This window comes from Gymnoscopelus microlampas (assembly GCF_963454915.1).
Source record: "Gymnoscopelus microlampas genome assembly, chromosome: 21".
Classification (NCBI taxonomy): Eukaryota; Metazoa; Chordata; class Actinopteri; order Myctophiformes; family Myctophidae; genus Gymnoscopelus; species Gymnoscopelus microlampas.
This window is the reverse complement of record NC_139958.1, coordinates 23,710,685-23,736,850: the sequence shown is the minus strand read 5'-3', so window position 1 is coordinate 23,736,850 and position 26,166 is coordinate 23,710,685. Positions and strand designations below refer to the sequence as shown.

The 26,166-nt window shown below is 41.1% G+C and overlaps 3 protein-coding genes across 4 annotated transcripts; all 3 read right to left on the bottom strand.

The window, feature by feature from the left end:
* Positions 1–1,976: 1,976 nt before the first annotated feature.
* On the bottom strand, positions 1,977–8,611 carry inpp5ja (inositol polyphosphate-5-phosphatase Ja; the record flags this gene model as incomplete). Its single annotated transcript, XM_084047167.1, has 13 exons — positions 1,977–2,465; positions 2,593–2,697; positions 2,829–2,894; positions 3,028–3,165; positions 3,606–3,816; positions 4,196–4,305; positions 4,479–4,590; positions 4,708–4,883; positions 5,338–5,454; positions 6,397–6,505; positions 6,832–6,939; positions 7,655–8,290; positions 8,586–8,611. 13 exons carry the CDS (start codon positions 8,609–8,611, stop codon positions 1,977–1,979), a joined length of 2,403 nt encoding a protein of 800 aa, XP_083903293.1.
* A 3,286-nt stretch (positions 8,612–11,897) lies between these two features.
* On the bottom strand, positions 11,898–16,388 carry smtna (smoothelin a). The gene is made up of 8 exons (XM_084047944.1): positions 16,222–16,388; positions 15,285–15,410; positions 14,796–14,871; positions 14,390–14,518; positions 14,211–14,268; positions 13,683–13,800; positions 13,322–13,473; positions 11,898–12,564 (listed from the first exon to the last, which is right to left on the bottom strand). Exons 2-8 carry the CDS (start codon positions 15,390–15,392, stop codon positions 12,417–12,419), a joined length of 789 nt encoding a protein of 262 aa, XP_083904070.1. The 5' UTR covers positions 15,393–15,410; positions 16,222–16,388; the 3' UTR covers positions 11,898–12,416.
* An 860-nt stretch (positions 16,389–17,248) lies between these two features.
* On the bottom strand, positions 17,249–25,506 carry slc35e4 (solute carrier family 35 member E4). 2 transcript variants are annotated; one of them, XM_084047941.1, is made up of 3 exons: positions 25,367–25,506; positions 22,974–23,593; positions 17,249–20,987 (listed from the first exon to the last, which is right to left on the bottom strand). In XM_084047941.1, the coding sequence occupies exons 2-3, from the start codon at positions 23,569–23,571 to the stop codon at positions 20,449–20,451; spliced, it is 1,137 nt and encodes a 378-aa protein (XP_083904067.1). In that variant the 5' UTR covers positions 23,572–23,593; positions 25,367–25,506; the 3' UTR covers positions 17,249–20,448. The 2 variants fall into 2 exon arrangements, with proteins under 2 accessions (XP_083904067.1, XP_083904066.1); XM_084047940.1 differs by lacking the exon at positions 25,367–25,506 and having other exon boundaries at positions 22,974–23,837.
* Positions 25,507–26,166: the final 660 nt, after the last annotated feature.

Genomic DNA, 26,166 nt, shown 5'->3' with positions numbered 1-26,166 from the left:
GACAATTCATTTTGCATTAAATGGGACAGTCACACAACTGATTTGGCAAGAAGGTTTTCCAGTTGATTTGTCAAGTAGGACTATGGTAGCCTTAAAATAGCCTATGTGTAGCCTGACATTTAATTGAATGCACTCAGGAGTTCTTGAAAAGTCACCAAAGAAAGTTGGTCTGCAGTGAGGTTGCTTTCACAATTTCATTAGAAATTCGAACATATTACATCTTGTAACAATCAATGTTTGCCCTCCTCTGGTAATATTATTTTATTCTGTGTATGGGTTTCTTCTTTCATCTTTACAATTATCATTATTACAAGCAAGCTAAGCTTAATGCAAAATACTATTACTGACGTTAAATCTTGCTTCAAGGACAGGCTGTTTTGCTTAAAGTAGTCTTAGGCTACATTCTGACCACTATCAACAGACATGCATACATTAAATGAACACATTTAAGACATGGTTGGCATACATTTTTAAAGGACAAAAAACTCCGGGCCTTGCTCGAAATCGGGTGGAGTTTCTTATATTTGTCAGAAAGTCTGATATGCCCTATGTTGTTTGAGTATAAAGCTTTGGTTTCAGATCTGAGCTAATCCACAGAGTAATTAACCTGATTGCTAACAACAGGGGGTCCTCTATAAACTGTGTGCATCTATCTGGCATGATAAAAATCTCTGCCAAGACAAAACATAACAGTGCAGCACCCCGCAACATTGTATGAATGCCATGGAAATAGGCAATGACAGCTGACACATTTTATATTTAGCCAAAAGGCAGTGAGAACTGAAATGTATGGCATTCTGTCCAGTAACCACAACATATCACCTCACATGATTTCCCAACACGATAAGCTGCTTTCTTACAGTCTCCATCCTCTCTTAAATCTCTGGCTCCTAAAGACTTTACTTTGTCCCAACAGTATCATCCTACCAGTACAGCATTAGGCAACACACTATGCATAGATGTTTTCCCCTTGTTACAGTATTGTTGTTTATCCAGCATGAAGGAAAACTTTTTTTCTGCCACTTTACATGTAGTATATTTTTATTTTCCTCTTCCACTCACACACAACTAAAATAACAGTGATTACTGCTAGGCCTACGCAAAGTCCCAAACATTCACAACAGTCTAAACATAAACTCTCTATAACTCATCTGTAGATCAGGGGCCTTATTCACAAACCTACTAAGAATAAAGAGCACTGATCTTGGATCATTGTTTGGGTCACATGGAGATATAACACCAGGATGACCAAAATGGCAAAATGTACCAAGATCACTATTCTTATATATTATATGGATATTGACCCAGAAATTGTTTGTAAATTGAATTTATATAATTAATCTCGTTCAAAACATCACACAAATGTTCTTTTTCAAACCACTGTCACTCACTCACATATTATGTGCACACACACACACACACACACACACACACACACACACACACACACACACACACACACACACACACACTGTGTGAATTATGATACCGTCACTATTTGTGAAGTCTTACATAACATCATAGTTCAGGGTCCTGATTCTGATATAAGATAATGGATCATTTTCTCTCAATAACAATGGTCCATTCCACTGCAGATTTGCTCTGACTTTGGTTTCACATTCAACATGTTTGTTTACGACATTGATTATCAGTCTATAAAAAGCACTTGTTGGGGCAAGGTATAGACTTGAATGCCTGCAGTCTGGACGAGCCTCTGACTCCAAAGTATACATTTGGTAGGCGATGGAGTCACTAATGGTAGATTCAGTAATAGAGAACTTGCTGGCTACAATGCGGAATGTTGCAAACTAGATTACAATTCTTACAATGTGCTGCTTCTATGAGCACAGCGACAGTGTGGGGTCTGGACAGCATCTGAATGCGTGGATATTACCAGCTCTGATACCTGCCATTCACCTTTCCCTTCCCATTTTAAGTTTTCTTTCTGAATTTTGACATCATTGCCTGTAGAACTCTCATAAACTTGTTTCTCCTGCCCTCCCTGATTGCCTGCCCCCTGTGGGGCTATCATGTGCTGGTCTGTGTTCGCCAAGGATGGCAGCAATAAGGGCCTCTGGGGCAGAAACTCCATTGCCTGGAGATGCTGGGCTGCGTGGACTGCGGGGGCTGTGGGGGCTGAGGGGGCTGATGGAGGGTGATGTCAGAGAATCAAGAGAAACAAGCCGCTCCTTCTTGGCACCAGAGCAAGGTGAGCGGCTACGTGCCTGACTGTCTTCAGGACGAGGACAGAGGCTGAGTCCCTGCATGGAAGGAAGGGGGTTAGAAGAAAGAGCTGACACAGCAGGACTGTGGCTACGGCGATGATGTTGATGGTGGTGTTTTCCTGTTTTAGGACTAGGGCTGTGGGTGTTTGGAGCCAGCAGAACCAGTGTGCTATCATCTTCTGAGCTGATGTCAGAGCTGTCAGAGCGACACACTGTGGGACTGTGGACTGGAATCTGGATCTATGGAGGATGAGGAATTTGAGATGTGACATAAATGCATCAGAGAATGCAGAGAAGAAAGTAGACAAACACTGTGTTCATCTAGATTCCAGTTCTTTGTCCATTTGCCACTTGTTTTGATGATTACCTTGATGGGCAATGTCACTCCAACAATAGTGTTCATATTATGACTGTAGTACGCCAGGATGTATTCCCCATCATCCCTTGGCAAGTCCTCCTCAGTAAATGTTACCTGAGAGAATAGATGAAAATATATTTTAAAAAATATATATTATATATAATATAAAATATAATAAGTTTGGCATGAAATCAAGATAACATTCTGTCAAAAAAAAGAAAAGAAAGAAATAATACTTTTCCTACCTGTGTCAGATAATCTCCCTTGGCCCACACATATGCAACATAATCCTTGTGATGTTTAAATCCAACCTATGGAGACAAACCCCCGATAGCCAGCCATAAAAGTTGATATCGATAGTATACTAAGCAATATTGCATTTACCTTGAGATAACCGAAGCCAAATTAATATATTAATTTCCGTACAAACACATTTAAGATTACCTTGTATATGGCTACCCAGTCCCATGAGCTGCGTTGATAATTTGATGCCACAGTGAATCTGACTGTAGCGTCAGAGACTTTACACCACTCCTTGTTTACCTGTAGTGATACCAGCGGACTGTCCACCTTAAATGGGAACTATGAGAGTACATAAGGGACAAAAATAAAAAACACAATAATTATCACATACAGCAGGTTATCAGTACAACTAAAAAGGGGTGCTTAGTGGAGCACATCTCCGCCAGGCCGGGTGGTCACTAAAGATTCATCATATTATGGCCTCCAAGTATGGCTCCAGACTGGCAGGACAGTAGGTCTGAGGCTATTCATTCACACATACTAAAAAACATAGTTTACGGGTGAAAAATATTCAGGATTAACTGGCCTGCAGAGTGCATAATACATTTGACACTGATCAGTACAGTGGTTTGCAAGATAACCGTGGACAGACACACGAACATAGGGGAAACAATCTCCCCCGGCATTAGGCCTGGCGAAGATAATATAGGACATATTATAAATGTTATGTTAATGTAATATGTAAAGGTCAAAGTTCATATCAAAGCATTCAAACTCACATGCAATGAAAACAGGGCAGAAACAGGCTTATGATCACTGATGGTGTAGCCCATGTGACTACGATATGCATGCTGTGTCACTTTTGTTGCCCCTCCCATCCATGATGTCAGACCAAGCTGCAGTGCTGAATTGTGGTTAGGGACAGGGGAGCCAGTACGACGAAGGCGCCATAGTATGCGATCTGTCCAGGCAGGCTTCCTCTTCTTAGCACTAACAAAGTTAAGATTGGGGATGAGAATTGCAGAGAAAACCAAATGTTCAGGACAACAGGACTAAAGTCACAAAGAAAGAGAATCTCCTAAAGCAGGGGCTCCCAAACGTTACCATTCCGAAGACCCCCAAATAGCCTAGCCTCTGGCCTATTGAGAAATGGCTTAAAAAACTAAGCCAAAAAGCTGATCTACAAGCTCACAACGTGTGGCAACTGGCAATGTGCTGCGTTGTGAGCTTGTAAATCTGCTTTTTTTCACTATTTCTGAAAAAAGACAAAGACATGCATGCCCAAAATAGGGATGCCAGGATGAAAGTGTTTAAAATGGCACAATAATCATATTGATTGAATTTGAATTTAAATAATAAAAGAGCATACCTGGTATCGTATGTATGTGTGCCCACATCAAACTTGTAAGTAGGAGGGAAATTAAGAGGGCCCTCCATGAAGCCCTCCAAAATGGACTCAGTGTTTTTAGCCATGTTGAGCTGTTGAAGAGAAATATGGTGGTAGGAAAATGTATTATTTAGATCATTTTTAATAATGTTTTGTTGTGCAACAGTGCCCCCTATTGACATAATTTTTGATCGAGTGACAAGTAGCTATGATGAAGACTTGATTTCTGCAAAGGTAAAAAGATGCCAGTCTACAGCTGCCTTACCTGGTCTCTCTCCAAAAGCAGAGGCAGCTTGTTGCTATCAATGGCACATTTCACCACATGAATGTCATAGTCTTCAATGCGGAAGTTTAGATCCCCAAACCAAAACACCACACTGAGGAAAGAGAAAGTCATTAGCCATTTCAACAGCGCTAAGACAATAAAAAGGACTAAATAACTCAGCACAAATCTGTATAATAATGGCACCTAGTGCAACATTCATGTCACGCACTCATGGTCTAGCACACCACTGGCGGTCCCTCCCTCAAACTGCTGCTGCTGCAGAATGCTCTCAAAATCTTCCATGCGCTGCTCTAGATTCCTCATGTGAGCTGGCAGGTGACAGTTCAGAAAACAAACTGGGTGGCCGAACATTGTCATCCTTGCACTGACACCGCCTTTATTACCCTTGAGTTGGGACAGGGAGAGAGAGTGAGAGAGAGAGAGAGAGAGAGAGAGAGAGAGAGAGACTGTGATATGAATTAACTACGTGTCATTGATGAATGGCGTATAAATCAGCATCATTATGCGTCTGTCATAGCTGTGCTCTGGATTTGATTTGTGGGGGGGTTCTGCTACTAAATTAGAGAACCAGAAACCCAGACAGTCCTTCCGCTGCAGCAGCTGCACTGACCTCAGAGAGAAGGAGACTGCACCAGCAGTCAGAGGTGATGCTGACATCAACATTCACAGGAAGGTCACAAATCCACAGAAACATGCACCCACTGTCATGAGCACACCCCCCTCATCCCCTTATACGCAGGGTGAAGTACACCAGTGTTACAATGGACATTTAGTCTGTCTGTACATATGTGTGATAGATATATAGTCAGCAGAGTGACGTGCAATGCAAAGCACATACCCAATAGCCCCCAAGTCCTGTGCGTGTGGTCACTGTTTGCACTCCTCTCAGAAAGGGAAGGTGGCCGAATTTTGAGAACACAAGCAATAACACTCCCTGCATTCGTTGCGACGCTATCTATGGGGGTAATGAGATAAAAAGAAGCAGTTATTAAGTATCGTATGTCACACACACACACACACACACACACACACACACACACACACACACACACACACACACACACACACACACACACACACACACACACACACACACACACAAACCTCATGTCATTCTAAACTGACCAGTGTGATCCGGTCTAGGACCCGCCTACTCTATAATTTTAGAAAGTGGTGGTTTAGATAGAATAGTCCCCACTTCTTGGGGTGTTTTTGTCACTCTATATATGTACATACGCAAAATTCGTCCTTTGCATTTACCCATCCTATAACAACTAGGAGCAGTGAGCAGCCATTACCTCGGGGAGCCGGCGCTCGGGGAGCAATTAGGGGTTACGAGTGTTGCTCAGGGCCTGGAATTGTACCTGGTACAACCCGGGGCTCTGGCTCCCCAGGTGGGCTCACTAACCACTCAGCTATGGCCACGTTTACAGTTATGGTTGGCGGGAAACATTGTTTTTGTTCCCCCACATAACACCGAATAAAGTAGTCTTGCTAGTCGCGCTACAAGTTTGAATAAAAGATGTAGGCCTATATACCAAACGATTATTATACCAAACCAAACAAAATGATTATACCAAGCTAAACAAATGACACATGACAAATTGGCAATGAGGAATCATTTTGGAGTACAGGCGCTCTTGGATTCCGCCATAGTTTTGGCCATGGTTTCTTAAGATCGGATCAGAAAATGGCAAAACTAGTTGATCCCAGTCCCCACTGGCGCGCGCACACACACACACACACACACACACACACACACACACACACACACACACACACACACACACACACACACACACACACACACACACACACACACACACACACACAGAGAGAGAATTAACACCTTACATGCAGTATATACCTGTAAAAGTCCTAGATTAATAACACTCACCAACACATATCCAAAAGGACTGAGTGTGTCCATGCACAGAACACTCCACTGATCTGTGAACAGAGCATCTTTCAGCCGTTTGTTTATCATGGAGTTCACTTCCTGAAGACTAGAAGGAGGCAGAAGAGGACCCAAATATTATTACTAACAAGAACAAAAGCTGTTGTATGTTTACTGAAGGACGGAACAGATCATGGATATATGGTGCAATGCCATTAGTCCAACGGTCCATTGTTACGAAGTACCATTGGTCTGACGGCCCCCTTTATGACTATGCCTAACCCTAACCTCACATTAACCTAACATTTGTCATGCAATTGGGACGTTGGAATAATGGGCCGTCAGACTAACGGGCAGCCCCTGGATATATACAGTATGTGGACAATCGAGGCAGTTTCTCTGGCATGGTTGATAATGGCAAAGATTCTTCCTTACCCCACGATAAACATGTCTATGCTCCCGTCAGAAACATTTGGCCCAAACAGAGAGGTGACGTCGTCTGGAGGAACAGCTGATCCAACATTCCATGTGACTACATACACCCTATAATAGATGGTAATAGATATGATCATATATAATTAGAAATTGTAGGTAGCTATCGTGCTGCCTTCAGTGAAATTATTTCCTTTATTATTTGCTTTTCTTTATATTTAAATAAAGAAAAGCAGAATCAATCAATGAGGCACATTTGTTGTATGCCACACACTTGTATTTCCCATGCAATGTTTCCCTATATATACACAACATTTTGGCAGACAAGCTGTCTTCTTCAGGATGAAAGCAGCTAGCTTGTCAACACAAAAAGTGTGTGGATTCCCCATTATAGACCTTGCTTTTGTTCCTCACAGCCAGCACCTCACCAATACAGGTGTTTCCACTTTCTTCAATTTATTTTATACAAACACAGTTTAAGATATTTGTACTGAGTTGATTGTTAGATTATTTGTTGTTTATTAGAGAAATTTACAACAGAAAAGGTTTCTGGGACCTTGGCCAATATAACATGCTTGTGCTATTCTGTCAGTTTTACAAAGCTCAAACATGCAGCTTTTGATTAATCAGACACAGTCTGGCACACTTTTGTACAGCCAATGACTGCTGTCACAGAAGCTACCTTCTGTCGCTATTGTTTAATATGCCAAATAGAGAAGGGCATAACAACTTCCAAGCAGACAAACAAATCATTGAAACCTTTGTACAAGAGACAGAGGCCTTCTAATATCATGAACATGGTATTCAAACACATTATCAGTCTCACCTGAATTCACCAATTTCCACTGACTGTTGAAGGTTCTCTGTTGTTTTCGAAGGTGAAATGACCCCCTGAGAATGAGGAATGGGGCTGAGTTTGGGGCTGAGTTTGGGGCTGTAGCTGGAAGCTGAATTTGGACTGGGCTGGAAGTTCGGGTAAGGCTGAATGGTGTAAGGCTGAGGACTATGAGGACTTGGAGGGCTTTGGAGAGAGAGGGAGGACTCTGTGGGGGACTGTGAATGGGTGTTGTTGGCACTCTGAGGTCCTGGGATGCAAACTGTGATGTGGTCCATATCCTTGGAGAGGTCTTCTGAAACTCTTGTGGGCTTTATAGCAGGTTTAGTTCCCAGAACAGTTGGTCTGGGTCGGCTGATACTGGCTAGTGGTGCTGGACTTACTCCACATGTTGTTTGCCCTGGCTGCATTGGGTCTGTCACTTTAGCAGATGCACCAGCTGCCTGTGACAGACCCAGCCCAGCATTCTTTTGGAGCCTTCCTGAGGGACTAATGGTAGGGTCTTCTTGGGCTGTTGGCCAGGGAGGTTGTCCTGGGCCAGCCGGTGGGAAAGCATCACACCCAAGTTGACCTTTGAGCCTGGCTGGGTCAGTGCTGCTTTGCTTCTGCTGCATCTGATCCATCAACCTGCAACATGCAGTGCAAGGAGAATTGGAAGAAGGAAAAATACGAGTTTGAAAGAGAAGAGAGCTGCAGGATAAAAAAAAAAAGAGGATGGTGCAGGTTCAACAGTGCACGAATGAAAACAGAACAGAATTACACAAGTGACTTTGTTTTGTATCTTGCATCCCACCCCTGCCACCACACGCTTCTTGCCCATCTTGCATTCCCTTATGTACCTTAATGGAAGGAAATTGTTTGTGTGATACATTTTTCCGCCAATGGAAGCTAGGAGAAGAAAATAGCAAACTTAAATTGGTACCTGTTCATCTCCGGTTCCATAGACATCATTGGTAGACATTTGGACAGAGGGACCGAATTTCGTCTCCATTCTGGACGACACAACTGTTGACTGGCAATGTTTTTAGGGCTGTAGTACTCAGAGGTCTACTACATACAGTAGCAATACAGACTGTTATATAGGCCAAATTTCTCATTATCAGTATAGCATTATGGTGACACTCTTTACCCAATTCAGGGCTTTTCCAAAGACAATTTCAGTGTTTCCGATCAAACAATTGCATTCTGGCCTGGACGGCTAGCGTAGCGGTCCGGGCACCAAGGCTCCAATGTAGCCTGACAGCGCATCGCGGGTGATGAGCTTTGCTGCATGTCTCTCACCATCTCTCTCTCCCTGTTTCCTGTCAGTTTCCACTGAAAACTATAAATAAAGGCCAAAAAGCCCCGAAAAATATTGTAAATTAAAAACTAAAACAAAGATTGCATTCTGTTATAAGATCGATGTATCAACATATTTTTATTTTGCTTAAAATATTTTGAAAAACTGAATTATTTTGTATAGTGGCCTCTATTAGGATGAAAATTATTCTGGCCTCGGTCTCGGCCTTGACTTGGTCTCGCTTTAGGTACAGCCCTACGTTTTATAGTCCATGACCCTCTTCCAAGGATTGATGGATGTGCTTGTGGTGGGGCAGAGAATGTTCTGTGATTTACTGTATGGATCAAAGCCGGCCTTGCCACTGAGCATCACTAATGGCAAGGAGAACTAGGCCTCTGCTCTTCATCTCTTTATCTCCCTCCCTCCCTCCCTCCACCTCTCTCGCTTTCTTTCTCTATCTGTTTATTTGTCTCTCTTACTTGCTCACCCTCTCCTTCCCAACCTGTTAACCACTTAAGCCATATTGTCTTCCTCTCTTCTTCTTCTTTTTATTATTAAATATCTGACAGATGTCCTATTTTCAAAGGGGGGAAATAAAAAAATCTTCACCTATAATTAGTTGACACCCAAAATAGGGAAGTCAGAGTTAAAGTGGTTAACAGACCACAGCCCCCAGTGCCTGAGATAAAAACACATCACAGCTGCACATGGGACACTATCACAACACCTCAAACAGTAGGCTACATCACATGGTAGACTATTTAATTGCACACACTAGCCTAAGTTCACCTCACTCTCTAGGTCAACATCAGGCATACAGGCAGGCTTTCCATGTTATTGTTTCCATACAGAAATAATACACCCCCTTTACTTATTCATGATGACATTCAGGATCTCCAGGTAACTGGAAATCCCATGTGGCCTAACCTGCATGTCAAATATTCTGTGTTCAAATCCACGCTCCAAAGTGAAGGGGCAAATGCATAGCAGAGATGCGCCTTATGTCGATTATGTAAGCCTTCAAGTCAATAATACCCGATTCTATTATAATATAGCCTACATTAAATTGTCCAACTGTCCAATGAGTTGGCCATTAAAACGCAATTTTACACGCACGATCAAATATAAATGCAAAGGTGTGTTGTGCTGATATACAGAGATTGCCTGAACGCAACATCTCTCTTACCTTTCATGCGTTTTCCAAGGTGAATCGCCAAGTGACCTCGCAGAATCAGACGAGACAAATTAAGGCATCGGTTGTCCTGTTCTTCTCCAGACTGTGATTAAAGCATGGGATGCCATATGGTAGCCTATCCTATCACATCATTTGAGCGCGATGTCGATTCGACGCAACCAGACTGAATGTTGCGAAAAGCAATGTTTGGGACAGCGATGATGAGCGACCGTCTGTCACGCTTAGATGGGCTGAGCGGTCACGAGAGGAACTGGTGACACTTGATGTCTCTGTATCTTCAGAGGCTGAGTTGCACGATGATTTAATCTAACACAATTCCTTACTTTATTAATAACGTTATAATCTGATTCTGACTAAATCTACTGTGCTGCGCACTTACACTGGACAGCTGTGCACAGCTGTGCACTTTCTGCTAGCCTAGCCTACCTACTCCTGCTATCAGAGGAATAGGCTTTCATATAGGTAGCCTTGGATCACAAGACGGTCATCTGTCATGGCCGTCTTGGATGATTTTCAAAATAGTGTTTGCACTTTCTCCCTTTTTAGTCCGTACATCTACATAAACGTTCAAATGTCAAATATAAAGTGCTTACCCCATGGCCACAGATTTTGCAATTCACTTCGGATGGGTATTAATACCCTGTATATTCCGTATTGTTCAATAAAAAGCATTTTAATCTGATCGGTGGCCAGTTTCTCATAGAGTTATAATGTATCAGAGTGCAATACACCTCCCAACCGATAGGGTCACGTAGTTGAAAGCATACGGGAAAAAATGGCCACCGATCGGGTTAAAATGCTTTTTATTGAACAACACAGAAGATACAGGTACTTCTGAGGGAACGTACATAAGTGTAACATCCGTGGCCATGGGATAAGCAATTTATATTTGAAATTTGAGCGTTTATGTAGATGTACGGACTAGAAAGGGAGAAAGGGCAAACACTATTTTGAAAATCATCCAAGACTGTCATATAATAATGACAGTCTTGTTGTATCAAGGCTATCGGCAGCCTAGATAATAGCCGACAGTGCAACATGAAAAAAAACGCTCCTTTTGTGAAAGTGCAACTGTTTCTATAGCTGTCTGTCTATCTCTATCATAAATAACATCTGTCCTATCAATGACTTATTGGCTATTCTAGAATTTGCATACAACCGAGAATTAAAACATCAAGCTGGTAAATAAGAGCACTCAGTTAGATGAGATATTTGTAGCAGTAATAATAGCCAACCTACATAGGCCTATGATTGACAGCCTCATAACACAATAATAGCCTATTGATATGAATATGAATATGAATTGTGTCATAGCCGACAGTGCAACATGAAAAAATGCTCCTTTTGTGAAAGTGCAACTGTTTCTATAGCTGTCTGTCTATGTCTACCATAAATAACATCTGTCCTATCAATAACTTATTGGCTATTCTAGAATTTGCATACAACCGAGAATTAAAGGCTGGTAAATATATATGAAGAGCACTCAGTGAGATGAGATATTTGTAGCAGTAATAATAGCCTAGCCTATAGGCCTATGATTGACAGCCTCGCAATGATAGCCTATTGATAGGCTATGCATTAGACAAAACAAAACCAAGAAAAAGGTAAACGTGATGCTTGAATAAGTATATTTTGTTTACCTTTTATTGTTATTATTGTTGTAAAAAAAATGATTATTGATCAAGTGTAGATAACTTACATATGCTAATACAAAAATACAACTTAGCTGGCAGTGGAGAAAAATGTGTGTTGGGGCAAACAATTAGATCTCATTATCTAAATCTTTTGAAGTACAGAGACATATGCGCGCGCGCGCGCACACACACACACACACACACACACACACACACACACACACACACACACACACACACACACACACACACACACACACACACACACACACACACACACACTGGTAACATGGGCCTACCCCACGTAGCAGTAACATAAAAAGCTATTCCCAGATTTGCTATGGCTTTGACAGAGATTAATACAGATGTGTAATCTCAATGGAATGTACTGATCCTAGTGCCAGCTGTCTACTCAAAACACATAGACGCAGACAAGCACATGTACTGTATACAAACGAATACAAATATACTCGGTTCTGTAAAACTAATCAAACTATTAGAGAACAATTGTAACAATTAAACACGCTATATGCAAAGTGCATGTGCTAGGTACTTGAACACAACTAGTGAAGATTTGTGAATCATTTGTTAAATATATATCATAGACAGTCATGTCATGACAGACTGTTTCAGACATCTCAATGTTTAGAGTCGCTTTTTAGTTTTGACGAGGCCTTTCTCCACTAGGCATCGGTAGAACTCCTGGATGTATGTGTACACACACTTCCAGTCAGGCTCATCCATCCGCAGCAAGTCCTCAACATCCAGCAGAGGGGGGCAATCTGCCAGTCTCCTGCAGAGAGAGTAGATAGAGAGAGAGAGATCATTATTGATGCTGAGGGAAATTCAGTTGTCAATAGCAGCACCACAGTAAGGATGAAAGATAAGGGTAGAGAACATGTACAGATAAGTAGTGACACTAGTAAAAATAGGAGAATTAATATAAAACATACTATAAAGATGATTTAATAATCCAACCTGGCCCTGTGCGCCTGTGCTGGTCAGATGTACGTAGGAGGTAGAAATCAATAAATAGAGGTGTAGGTATCGTATGCATTTATCACTAATAAAAATGGCATACAAATAGACTTAAAGACCTAGGCACTGACCTGCACTTGGACATAAATAAATATAATGTGAATTCTATCTCAGTTAAATGGGCATACGTACGGTATAGTCATTATGTATGTAGCTTACCGAGTAACAACAGTAAAATAGATCATTATGTACATTTAGGAATGTAGATAAAAGTATGTAGTTACGTATATAAATATAGGCACAGTGTAGATAAAGCTATCTAGTTATATTTGGCCACAGGCAAATGTACAATCTACAGCCACCAGTATAATGAGCATGCACTACAGTAGGTATGCAGAGAATCAACAGTAACGTGTATCAACCAATCTGTATGAACAAGAAACAGGAAGAAACGCATACAGTACAAAATATTATTTTCCTACTAACTTGAGATACAGAACAAGAGAGAAAGTGTTTTGTCCAAAGCTGTAAATGTATAAATCTGCATGCTCATATTAGGAAGGGACACTCACTCTGCGGTGCTGAAGGCCAACTGGAAGTTGTCCCGGCGCTTGTTAGGATTGAGGATGGAATACTCAAAGGCATCAGGGAAAAAACGGTGCACCAAGGCACAAAAAGCTATGCCATCACTCCAACTGGAGGAGAAGTTACGGATCTCCACCCCCTTATATGCAACCAAGGAGAGAATAGTATTTACAAGAAACAATATGAAGAAGAACGCAAGCAGTAAATGAGAAAAGCATTCTTGTAGTAAAATACGCAGTAAAATCATGATTTTACTATTATACAGCACCCATATCATACACTGAAGCTCTACAGGGCAGTAGGCTATATGGGTGGAGAGCAGACAGTTTGTTGTACAGTATTTATTACCTCATATGGCTCTGTTTTGGCCCTGCACCAATCCAGTAGCATCTGTTTGACATTTTTTGTGTTGGGTGCTGTAGTGGCAGGGCATGCTTGAGTTGAAGCAACAGGGAGATTTGCATTGCTGAGGAAAACATACAAATAAACCATGCACATACGGATTTAATTTTATTTGACAAGTTTTGACAGACAGGAGACCTGCCATGTGTACTGTGACATCTAGCTAAAATGCCATACTGGCGGGGTGGCAGTGGCTCATGAGTGGCTGTCTGGGAACCGAAAGGTCCCTCGTTGGATCCCCAATTTGACATACTCGTGGCTTTGTGTCAAAGTGTCTTTGAGCAAGACACTGTACCTCTAATTGCTCCCAACGCGCAGGTTGGAGCTTTGCACGGTAGCCTCCGCCGTCAGTGTGTGAATGGGTGAATGGTATGCATATTGTGTAAAGCATTTTGGATTAAGGTGTCTTGCCACACCATAAAATAAAAAACATCAACATTCACACACAAGCTATGCCTCCATATAGTAACTTACCCGCCTGTTGGCTTGTTAAATGGTTTGGATGGTGATTGTGAGAACTGAGTTTGTGGCTCTGAAGAGAAAAACATTTATACAACAATTATATACAGAATTACAGATTTTGATACAATATTACTCAGCTATGTAAATCAGTGTGTGACAGTCTGAGTATGTTTGATCAATGGGATACTCACTGTTTGAAAAGGGCTGGTGATTCATGGACCCTCTGCCTACACTTACGGACACACCTACTGTCCCCGCTTTGCTTAAGCCATGCTGTCTCAAATCCTGCTGCCTGGACCCTCTGTCCTTCTCACGCTTATCTGAATAGAGACAATTTTACTTAAGTAAAAGTATCAATACTGCGATGTAGAAACACTCTGTTACAAGTAAAAGTCCGGTAATCAACATTTACTTGAGCAAAAGTACAAAAGTATTGGCATCAAAATATACTTAAAGTACCAAAAGTAATTTACTAAATATGAAAATAGAACCATAATCACAGAATTATAGAGATGTTTTTTTGCAACAAACCTCCAGAGATGTGGCTCGTCACAACTGCACTAATTATTTCCAGCAAATCTTTTCTTGAGTATTTACCTCTCTTTTTCTTGAGTAGTTCCCTCAGTGCAGATCGAAGCATACGTCTCTCTTCAAAATCCACAGCTTTATCCAACTATCAGAGGCACACAGTGGCAAAAACAAAACAAAGAAATCTAAGAATTAACGGTTAAAGGTTTCATAAAACCCATTGTATATTTGAAGCATTAATTCAATAAATGTTCACCTTTAAGAGCACTTGATGTTCATCATGAACAGCCAACCACCAATATAGCCACTCTGGTGACATGCAGTACAAGTATGCTTGCTTTCATAAAAATAAAAATAAATCGCTAGGCAGTAGAAATGAAAGGAGGCTTCTTCACAATTTCTCCATTGCAGAATCACCTTTTAATACTGAGCTTTCACTCAGACTTTCTTCAGAGCATGAAAGCTAAAAAGCCTACTCTAACAAGAATACTTTCAATACATGACAAATGACAAAGATCCTTTAAACTATTAGATGAGTTGCCTATTTAACAGGCTCACCATCTGATTGAGGACCTCCTCATCCTCAATAGCTGCCAACTCCTGGCTGGTCATGGAGTTTGATGCATGGTCAGGAACTGTTGGTCCTCCATCTGCCTTTATGTCCATGTTCAGCGTGTGAGACTACTGTAGTAGAGATATACACACCATCATACATACTAGCTTTTGCCATGGCAAAAGCTAATGGGGATCCTAATAAACAATAAAACAATACATACTACGTGGTTACTTTGGAGCGTAAAAATCAACCCTTTTAGGTCTACTTTTACATGATCAGAATTAAACGAACACTGAGGATATTGCTGTGTCACAGAAATTAGATACATTTTGTATGGCGGTCACTAAATTACAATCAGCCAATATTAATTCATTTTACAGTCATAGAAGAGGTTAGATGAAGAGGAAGTTACAGGCATGACACTAAAGCATGTTGCTTGTAGGATAATGTACAACTATATGCATTATCAGTTATAAAAACTCAATCTTTAACATAATATTAGCCAGAACAGACAAAGTGGACTTTTACTTTAAGATGATTGTTGAGCAAAGACATTAATGAATGTGGGGGAAAGAATGCAACTATTCTATTTGCAGTCTGTTCTGTTCAGTAATCTGAATGTAAACAGAGTCTGACATAAACCAAGCAGCTGTGCTAGAGATGTGTTTGTCTTCCGTGAAGTACTCAGCAACTGGCTCAGGAGCAGGAGAAAAAAAAATCCTAATACACGTACAAATATAGTAATGTCGGAGAACTCCCCAAAAAAATCTAATTATAGTGCTAAAACATGTTCTCAGACCAGCTATTTAGAGTTTAAGTTACGCTTACACATCGAAAACTATTAATAACAACCAATACCATAAATCAATTGATTTGGGGGAATTGTAAAAGGTGAGATCATGTTGGGATGTGGAGCAATATGGCTACTAGGTTACGTACCTGTTTTCTGGATGGAGTCCCTTGTTTGCTGTGAAGCAATGATGTTGTCAGTTAAGGATGTTTTTCTCCCAAATATATTCCGTTGTGTTCTCTCCTTCTTAGCAGGGTTAAATGTCTCCCTTCCCCTTCTCTCCCCTTCTTTAAACTTGGAGTGTTTGCACCCAGCCCTGTCATCACACCCCCTACCATAGCACTTCATAAGGATGCATGTTTGGAGTGTAAGTGGAGGTCGCTTACACGAGCTGCCCAAGATACTGTAGAAAGGGGGACAGAGAACACATTTCCAACTATCTGCATCTCCATTCCTCAATACTTTTGCCAGTGCTCTATCTATTAGGTGAATTGGAGATGATATAATCTGAATCTTCATGAGACATTTGAACCGATGACGATAATTTGTCATTAAATGCTGTACTGTTTTGGAGACCATGTACAGTTTACCACACACAATGGCAGGAAAGCAAGGGGTTAAAATCTAGAAGAAGAAAAAACAAAAGAAAGAGCAAGCGAATAGCACTGCCTTATTCAGGCAAAAAGTTGATGGGCTACTCAGTGACACCCAGTTTACAGGGAATAGTCTCCATATTGATGGACATACACTGTATGCATGCATGTACATTGACACACTAATTTGGCAGTAGACAGAGTAAGCCAAAACAGTTTAATGACTTTTTATCTGAAATAGAACCTGTTGGCTCTAACAAAACTATTATATAAATTACACAGACAGCTCCATCAAGTGGTCAGTGTAAGCACGTACACTACAATCCCATGTGACATTTCATAGCATATTATGGCCCTGCAGTCTCCTGCAGCCTGCATTGCATCACAGTCCCTTTAGTCTTTATTAATGGAATTAGATTTGACCATGTACATTTCTGGCATACTTTGGGGATTCAATTTAGAGACTAGAAGTTCTTAACTAATCATTACTGAAATAACAGACAATAACAAATGCAAATGAAGCATTGAATTAACTAAAACAAATATATATATACACTTTTAGTTAAAAGAAGACAGGAGGCAATTGTCGTTCTTGAGTCAGTATATTTGAGCCACCCATTCATGACTGGAAAATACATAAATATAATAAAATAACTATTTACATCCAACAATCTTTACAATCAAAACAGTATGTACACAGAAGCCAAACGCTATGAAGGTGGCATCTCCGTAACTTGTCAGTGCAATATGCGCTTTCATAACCTCCCGAAAACAATACCAATGAAAACAAGCAGCCATACCAATCAAACTATCAGAAATTGTGTTTTAACAATCAAAACTAAATTATCTGGAATGGGAGTAGATCATTAATGTGCATGGGCCGATAGCACTATAAAAATATGACAACAAATTATAATAAGGTGGTCATTCGTTTGCAGTCAGCAGGATATTATTTACCATAGGCCTACATGAACAGCAAATATACCTTGAATTGAGAGGGCATATAATTCTGGATTGTGAATAATGCTACAGCTCTTTCAAGTATTGTAACAGCAAGACATGAAATCTCCAGCAGTTATTTTATTCTTTAGGACTTCCCACATCATGTTGGTGGTTTGAAGGCTCTTGACTGACCTGGTCAGTATCCTGGTTGTATCCTCAACAGTTCAAATCAGACAATCTACATTTTCCATAACTGTCAATATGTGTGAATTCAAGACTTTAGAAATGCCATCCTGCCAACTGTAACATGCTTACGGCAAAAGATTTAAGAAGAAAAGAAAGCAGCAGGAGTTAGTATTAAAATATCTTCTATTATCTTTGCTACTCTGTGTCTTGTGCTTAGCTTGACTGCATGCAAGTCATCTGACTGATCACGGATGTGTCTGGAATGGTTGGATGGAAATATCATAACCAGACACAGCCCAACTGCAAATCAGATCATCTGAAGTAAAGGTATGCCATCTTTGATTAGAGACATTTTGGCTCATCTGAGCTCTAGGCTTGAGCAGAGGAAGAATAAGGCTTAATTTATACTTAGTTGTGAGCGAAATATCAGTAGCTACATTGACACATGGATGAGATTTCAATGTGTGATAAGAACGTTTTATAAGATGCTCTTTCTAATTTACTGTACTTATAGGATACAATTATGGCAAGACAAAGCCTTTGACTATTATGATGACCAAACTAAAACAATTACATGCTGTTCTCACAACATTAATGTGTAAAATCCAATTAGCAACAAAAAGAAAATCATATTAAAATGTACCACAAATACTTTAAGAAAACATACAACATTTCCCAGTAGTAAGAAGCCAGTTTTCTAATTTTACTGGTTAACTAAACCAATAATCAAACAGAGGCACCTGGACAATGGACATAGTGTAACAGAGAGCAACCAAGGGATTAACATTGTTTTGGCATACAGCTAATTTATACTTACATGACAGGACAAACTCAATGCATTTTCATGCAATGACACTGTCACTCAATGAAATATGAATTTGCCTTTTTTTAAGAGGCAACCAGAAAAGAAGGCTTTTTTTCTCTCTCTTTGGGTGAGACTCCTTAGAGTATTTCGGAACCTAATAATATACGCAAGTATGCCACAGTGAATACATTATTGTAAAACGCTTAAGTACCGTAATTTGATTAATTCCAAGGAGGCCATTTTTCTCTTCCCCAACAAAAGAAATCTAGATCTTAAGTGGGAGGTTGCACTGAGGGTCATAGCACTAGGCTAAAGAAAGGACTCAGCCAGGCATTCTCGTTATGACTGTGCTTTAGTAGCGGTCTAATGCTGCGTTCACTAGCAGCGACAAAGCAACATGCTACAAGTCATTTTCAAAGAAAGCCAGCATCATGGAACTTACTACAAACTGACATCAGACACTTGTGACTGCATGACACGCTACAAAAAAAAGTTGAGCTGGCTTAAACTTTTATCCGGCATTCCAATGACGCAGTGAAGCGTCAATCAATCATGTTTTTGTTTGAACATTTTCACTCCCCTTCTCACAACACAATTCCTGCTCCATTCTGTAAATGGAGGGAAAAAGTTCATTTTCCTACCCTTTTCATTTACTGCTGTACGCAGTGTTGCTCAAGCCACACTGCATACAGCAGCAACACCCTTGGCCGCTTTGTAGCTTTTGTCGCCGATAATGTGAACACAACAAGAGACTGAAGAAGTGCTATGCCATTACATGAAAATGTTGGTTTGCAAACTTTGCATGTGTCCATCCTTGTAAACTTTATGAAGACAAAAGCTATAGCTCTACAACAAATGCAGCACCCCTGACACGCTTCCTTTTGTTCTCACACACACGGACACACACAAAAAGCTGCCATAAAAACCCAGTCTCCTGACAGGCAGGACCAGGTCATTGTTAGGTAACAGTACAAGTGCTTTTTCAATAACTTGTGCCCATCAAACTTGGAGGTGGAGTGCTCCCTACCAGCTCCGACCTTAGCCACAACGGTCGGTTAACTTATCTGTAGTGCTTTCTACCAGCTCCAACCTAAACGCCATAACGTTAGGTTAACTGTAGTATACAATATTCATCCATACCTGCTCTCTACCAGCTATGACCTTAACACATTAATATTAGATTATCTGTAGTGTTCAATATCCATACCTGTAACAGTTCCGACCTTAACACCATGATGTTAGGTTATCTGTAGTGTACAATATCCACACCAGCCACCCAAACCATTAAGGGCTTGATATACATATACTCTGTTCCACAGTGTCCCGCACCGATAATAGCCTACACTACTCTAGTTGTAGATCGGTTATTTTCAGTGCACAACACCAGTGCGTAACAAAGTATAAATCCGGCTTTAGAGCCCTCTGTAAAAGAGAACATTTTCACAGTGTCGTATGAGTGACAGTGTGGATACCTTATGAGGTATCACATACTGTACAGTACTGTATTTCAGTGTGCTCATGCATGCATATACCATAATAGACTATGTATGAGTGCATGTGTACAAAGGAGAAAATTCCAACTGTCACTGTTTAAAAGGCAACCTTTTTCTATGTCAGACCCCAGTTCCATGAGACCATAAGAGCAATAAATAAATTGGCACAGTGAATAAAGTACAAAATAAAATACACTGAACATGTTCAGCTGTGTCATTATTGACAATGGCCTCATTAGGTCACAGTCCACCCCGCTACTCCCTGCCACAGTTCAGTATGATTTACACTTGTCTACAACAAAGGTTTCCATCATTGACCTTTATTATTCACTGCATTCTCCTACTCTTCTTACGAGTTCAGTCCAGCTTGTCTTCCTGTTTCCCATGTCTTCTCTTCTGATGGTCTGGCGCGGTACATTCAGATGTATTTGCATTGTCCACACCCTCTTCATTCCCAGTATGTAACTCGCCCTCTCCTTTAACCTTAACTTTGTCTCTCCGTGAATCCAGATAGCTGGCAATAAACTCAGAGTTCTGATAGATAAGCATGCCAGACAGTGTGAGCACCACCCCAGCACAACTGAGGGCAGATAATTCGCTGCCAAAGAGCAACTGGGAGAGCAGCAGGTTGCCAACCACACTCAGGTTGCCCAGAATGTGCAGTGTGACAGCAGAAGTGAGCGTGATGACACAGCAGCTGGCCAGGTTGTACATGACAGAACCCAGGCAACTGAGCAGTATGAAGACCCACAGGTGGTGGTCATAGTGGAATGGAGACTCGAGCACAGCCCAGTTTTCCAACGCCAAAGCTGCCACCGTCAGGATACAGAAACTGGGAATTGACATCAGGTAGAGCAGGAAAACAGAGTTGATCTTCTCCTCCTGAAGAAGAATGCCTGAGAAATAACAAAGAATTTGTTACGAAGACGTGTATAAAGCAAAATACGAAAAACACACATTCAGGCCTGCATATTCTCTCAGGACCCCTCTCTGAGTAGCCTGGCAAAGCCAGCCCACAATTTTCCCTTCGCTCAAATGTGATCTGACATGGCTCCTTTTGGTTGTGGGCATCATCAATGCAAGGAATGACATCTGTTTTTAAACATTTAGTTGTGTCTCCAAATGTTGGTCCACACATTAAAGCAGAACCTTTACTGCTGAATACTTCTTTCACCAGGTACGTTTGACTATACATACAGTACGTCACCACCACAGTAATAGTCATGGAGTGACAATTGACAAACGGGAGGCCTTGGATCTATTCAGTAAAACTAGGTTGAACTGCTTGCCACTGAGCAGCACTAGAACATTGTATAAACCCCGGTATCTTGCTCATGGTCAGTACAACAATAAACGTTGAGATAGGTGACAGGGGATCTTAATCACTTCCCCCACAAATATTTTCTGTGAGTTTCAATGAAAGACATCACCAAAGCTACAAACTTATGCCAGACACTTGTTGCTGCGTGACAGGCGAAGACATGTTACAAAAAAAAGCTGACTTCAACTTTTTTTCAGCACTCCAATGACGCAGTGAAGCATCAATCAATCATATATTTTTGTTTCACAATTCCTGCCCCATTCCATAAAAGGAAGACAAACTCATTCTTTCTATTAATCAGCTCCCTGTGCTATTTAAACCTACCCTTTTCATTTACGCAGAGAGGCTTGAGGAGCAACACTTCAACTGCGACTTGGCAGTGCCAATGCTTGGTTGTTTTGTAGCTTTTGTTGCCAGTGCAGCTAGTGTGAACGCTGTATTAGGACGACTCAAACTGAAAACAAGTCTACTTCTCTGTTCACAAGGCTACAAACACTCTTCTATGTATAAGCATATACTGCTGCATTCAGTCTACATATAGAATACATTTATTTTAGAGACTTTGTGGTTTCTTTCTTCCCAGACAGCTATCACATTATGTGAACTAATGACATTAGTAACCCTAATCCACTGCACAAAATACATCACTTGACCACAGTAGTGGACATTTAAAAACTACCATTCCAGCAATTCCAGCCTGATTCCCTCTGAGCACAGGACATTAGCTAAATGATTATAGTGAGGATACCACTTAACATAAGACATCCCAGCTGATATCAATTTGAAAAGTAAACAAATACAGACGGCTAGAACACAAGACAACCTCCTCATGAAAGGGTGTCCACTCTTTTGAGGAAACTTCACAGCACACCTTTGATTAAAGAAGACATGCTTAATGTCAGTTTACTGTTTGTTACAATTGCATCACTGCTGCATTAACAAATTCATACTACATGAACCTGTATGAATGCTGGACTGTCAAAACTCGATCTGTTTTGCAGCTTTTAATGCCAACGTTAATATTCTTGAAATCAGAGCGAATGACCCATTCATTACCCAGAACCGCAAAAAGGTTGCCTGTGATTCGTATTCACTTGCATTTGTTCCATTTGTGCCCACGGTACAAACAACCATTTCATTCCCAGGTTAACCATGACATGTGGGAGGCTTGCCTGTTGCTATAAGCTTCATAGGCTACCCTGAATGGTTTCCATGGTAAACAGAATACAGGGAAACAAGCTTGGGCGCCATACACCTATAAAGATGGGTGTGTGTGTTACAAGAATGAGGAATGAATCAGTGAGCAACTAAAAGGTTCCACGACCTCAGACTGCAGTGGTGCAGACGAGGGAAACACCAAAATACACTTTGAGGTCAGCAGCATGAGACATTTTCCACTTTCACGTGAAGAAAATGATGTCCATCTCAGAAAATGACATTTCAAGTTTACATTAGTATATCAAATAGTTGCAGTTGTTACATTTTCTTTCTTTTTTTTAAATTAAGTTAATGACAACTGTCTGAAACAACACCAGTGGTGGATAATAATGACAGGACTTACTCTGCTGGATGCTCTTGACTCCTCTCAACATAGTGGCTGCAAACACAAAGAAGCAGCCGGTCTGATCGAACTGGACCTCGCCCATGATACTGAAGGAGGCTCCCAGGCAGATTGGCATCATGGCCGTGTATTTGAGGATATGGTGCTGTTTGCCCAGGATCAGTGTGGAGATGGCCAGGGTGAAGAGTGGAGTGGTGGTGTAAATCATCTGCGCAAAGGACAGCTGGACATAGTTCAGACCCATGTTGCCAAAAGCAATGCTGGCACAAAATGTCAAGCTTAACAGAAACACCTTGCATTTAGCAGAGGGGGTCAACTCCTGCTCCCCGGCCCCTTTGTGCTTGATCACTCTCAGCTTGATCAGACCGTAGTCCACAACGATGGCTGTCAGCATGTGCAAAGCCGACAGCAGTAAAGGGTATCTAAAGTTATAGACGGCGAAGATCCATTTGTTGAGACTGGAGATGGTGGTTCCAGTCACAAGCCATACGATGACGGCGGACAGAAGATGAAGCATCTCGGCGGGTGGCCTCCTCCTCGTCGTCGTCTCCGGCCGGGGGGTCTCCTCGCATTTTGAGAAGCCATCGGTGTTGATCATGTTGTTCGTATCATCCTCGTCTCTGTAGGGTAAACACATAGCTTGGCTTGGCTTCGTAATAACGCAACAACAACACTCGCATCTCGCAAAGGGGACACCTACCAAAAAACAAACTATCTCACGACTATTACATAATAATCCGTCGGTCAAATGTTATGGTTGAAAAATAAGCCTCGTTCTGTTGCCTTCCCGTGAACTGGCGTTTTTTTCCTGTCCCACTGAAAGACTAGACACGTGCTTCTATTTTGCATTGGCAGCTGGTTGTGTAACAGGGTAAAAGAGAGAACCTTGTTCAACCCTCCCTGTATTGAAGTGGATACTCCTCAGTGTTGCCAGGTTTTTGTGAGAGAAATAAGCAACCAGGTCTGTGAAAACCAGCCTAAAATAAGCGACTGCTAGGGTCGGATGGCTCAGGGTAGAGGACAGAGTACAGCAACTTGCAATGGGCCTGGTCTACAAGATACACTACAGTACACCACAAAGACACCCATCATGTACTTGTCAAAATACTTCACAAACGTCAATGAAGTCCACAATCGTGGATTTGGCTCTAACAATGGGTTAAATTCGTTCTCCTGGCTCCTGCTATGCCACAAAAATGTGGAAGGCCCTAACGGAGTGTAAATCCCTACTCTCCTTCAAAACCGCTCTAAAAGAGCATTTACAGGTAGCTGCAATTCAAAACTGGCCCCTGTAAAAGTCAAAGCCTAGCCCCCCTCAAACTCTTTACTGTACATACTTTTGTTTTCAAACTATTTATATGATGTTTTGCATAGTAGTGTATACGTGTCTGTCCCCATCTGAAATATTTTCAGATGGGGTCCAGCACCAGGACAAATATATTAATTAAAAAAACATTGTAAACAAGCCCAAATAAGCAACTACATTTTAGAAACAAGCCACACAAAAAAACGCATCCCGCAACTACCAATATTTACAAGCAACTTTACAGAAAAACAAGCCCAATTCGCTTATAATAAGCAGACATGGCAACACAGGATACTCCTTCACAACGGGGACTGGCGTGATTGGTTCAATCTTAGCATGCAAATCACAAGATGGCGATGATGACGACTTGGCGCTATGATGCTTTTTATAGAGGTTAGAGGAGTAACTGCGTTGACGTTTTGTTTTCCTTTAGGATTTATTTTCAGACATCGTCGTTCGTAAAACAGAAACCACGCCTCACTGCACGATGGGTGACATCGGGTCGGGTGTTATAGTTTTAAAATAGCAACTTACTTCATACTCATCATCATCATGTGTGTCGCTATAACTGACAACTCCTGAACTCCATCCAAATCAAACTCTGACTGACAAAAAGCGGGGTTATCATTAATATCACGAAGGTTACGTTATTATATCAAATGAATGGGGCGTGTTGTGTTATGCAGCACGGCCATCATCACTGGATTGTTCTTTATGCGTCCAGTCATGCAGTTAACGACGCCAATAGATCGTTTCAAATAAAAAAAATCACCGTACGTCGAACCAAGTGAAAAATAAATCAGGCTTTAGCCCACAGGAGGGCAAAGGTAAGCAAGGTTAGATGACAATAACCTTCGTTTAGAAATGAGGTGTCATTTGACACCCGGCCGGGGGCAGCTGCATGTCGGATGTCCCCTGGCCTCAGCCTGTATTGTTATGCTAAAATCACGTTTAGCCCCGAGGCGCTAACGAGGCTTCGACTGGGACTATAGCTTATTATGAAGCGAATAAACAATGTGACAATGTGGCCGAGCTACCTACATAGAGTTTAACTTACACGACATCGGTGTATTATATATTCCTTTACCTTTATTCTCGAAGTATCTTTGGTTTGACACAGCATCCCAGGCAGTTCGTTTGCCTCGTCGGACCGACAGATTCTGTACTAAAACTCGCGTCACCACAGCAGCCTTTCCTGCAGTACCTGTGGAAAGCCTGCAGTGCTTTCTGTTTACTGCTGCTCAGTGCTCTGATCATAGGGCTCTGATCTTATGGGAGACTCTTCCCGGTGTTTCGCCCAGGTCGACGTGGTTTTGAGTTTAGGTTTAGGCATACTTGTTATCTGTTATGGGTCACGAGCAAATACATATTTATATATATATTTTAATTATTATCATTATTTCAAAAATATTTTCAAAAAGTAAAAAAATAATAATAAAAAAAAAAAAACTGAAGAAGTAGTGAAAATAGCAGATTAGTTGATGTTAGTTAAACATCATGAACTGGACTGATGATAACCAGACACCACACTGCCATAACCGTACAAGGCATGTGTTGCTTTTTCTCATTGAAAAAACGTGTCGTCTGACCAGTTTTAACATTGTAATTACCATTACAGCCCTCTATACTCGTGAGCTCCTTCTGCTGAGTTGGCCTTCACTAACCTTACAATCATAACTTCCTGCAACAGTGATACGAATTGGCTAATCTCTCAAGACAGATTCATAGTTTGTTTCCTTCTTTTTTTTGCCAATGGGTTCCCAGATTTCGAATTGGCAAACGTCAAATTACTGTTGAACGCTAATAAAATAAAGGCCATGGTCTTCTCATCAGGTCTATCATCAAAAGGTCCAACTACCTTTTAAGTTGTTGACAGTTACAAATACT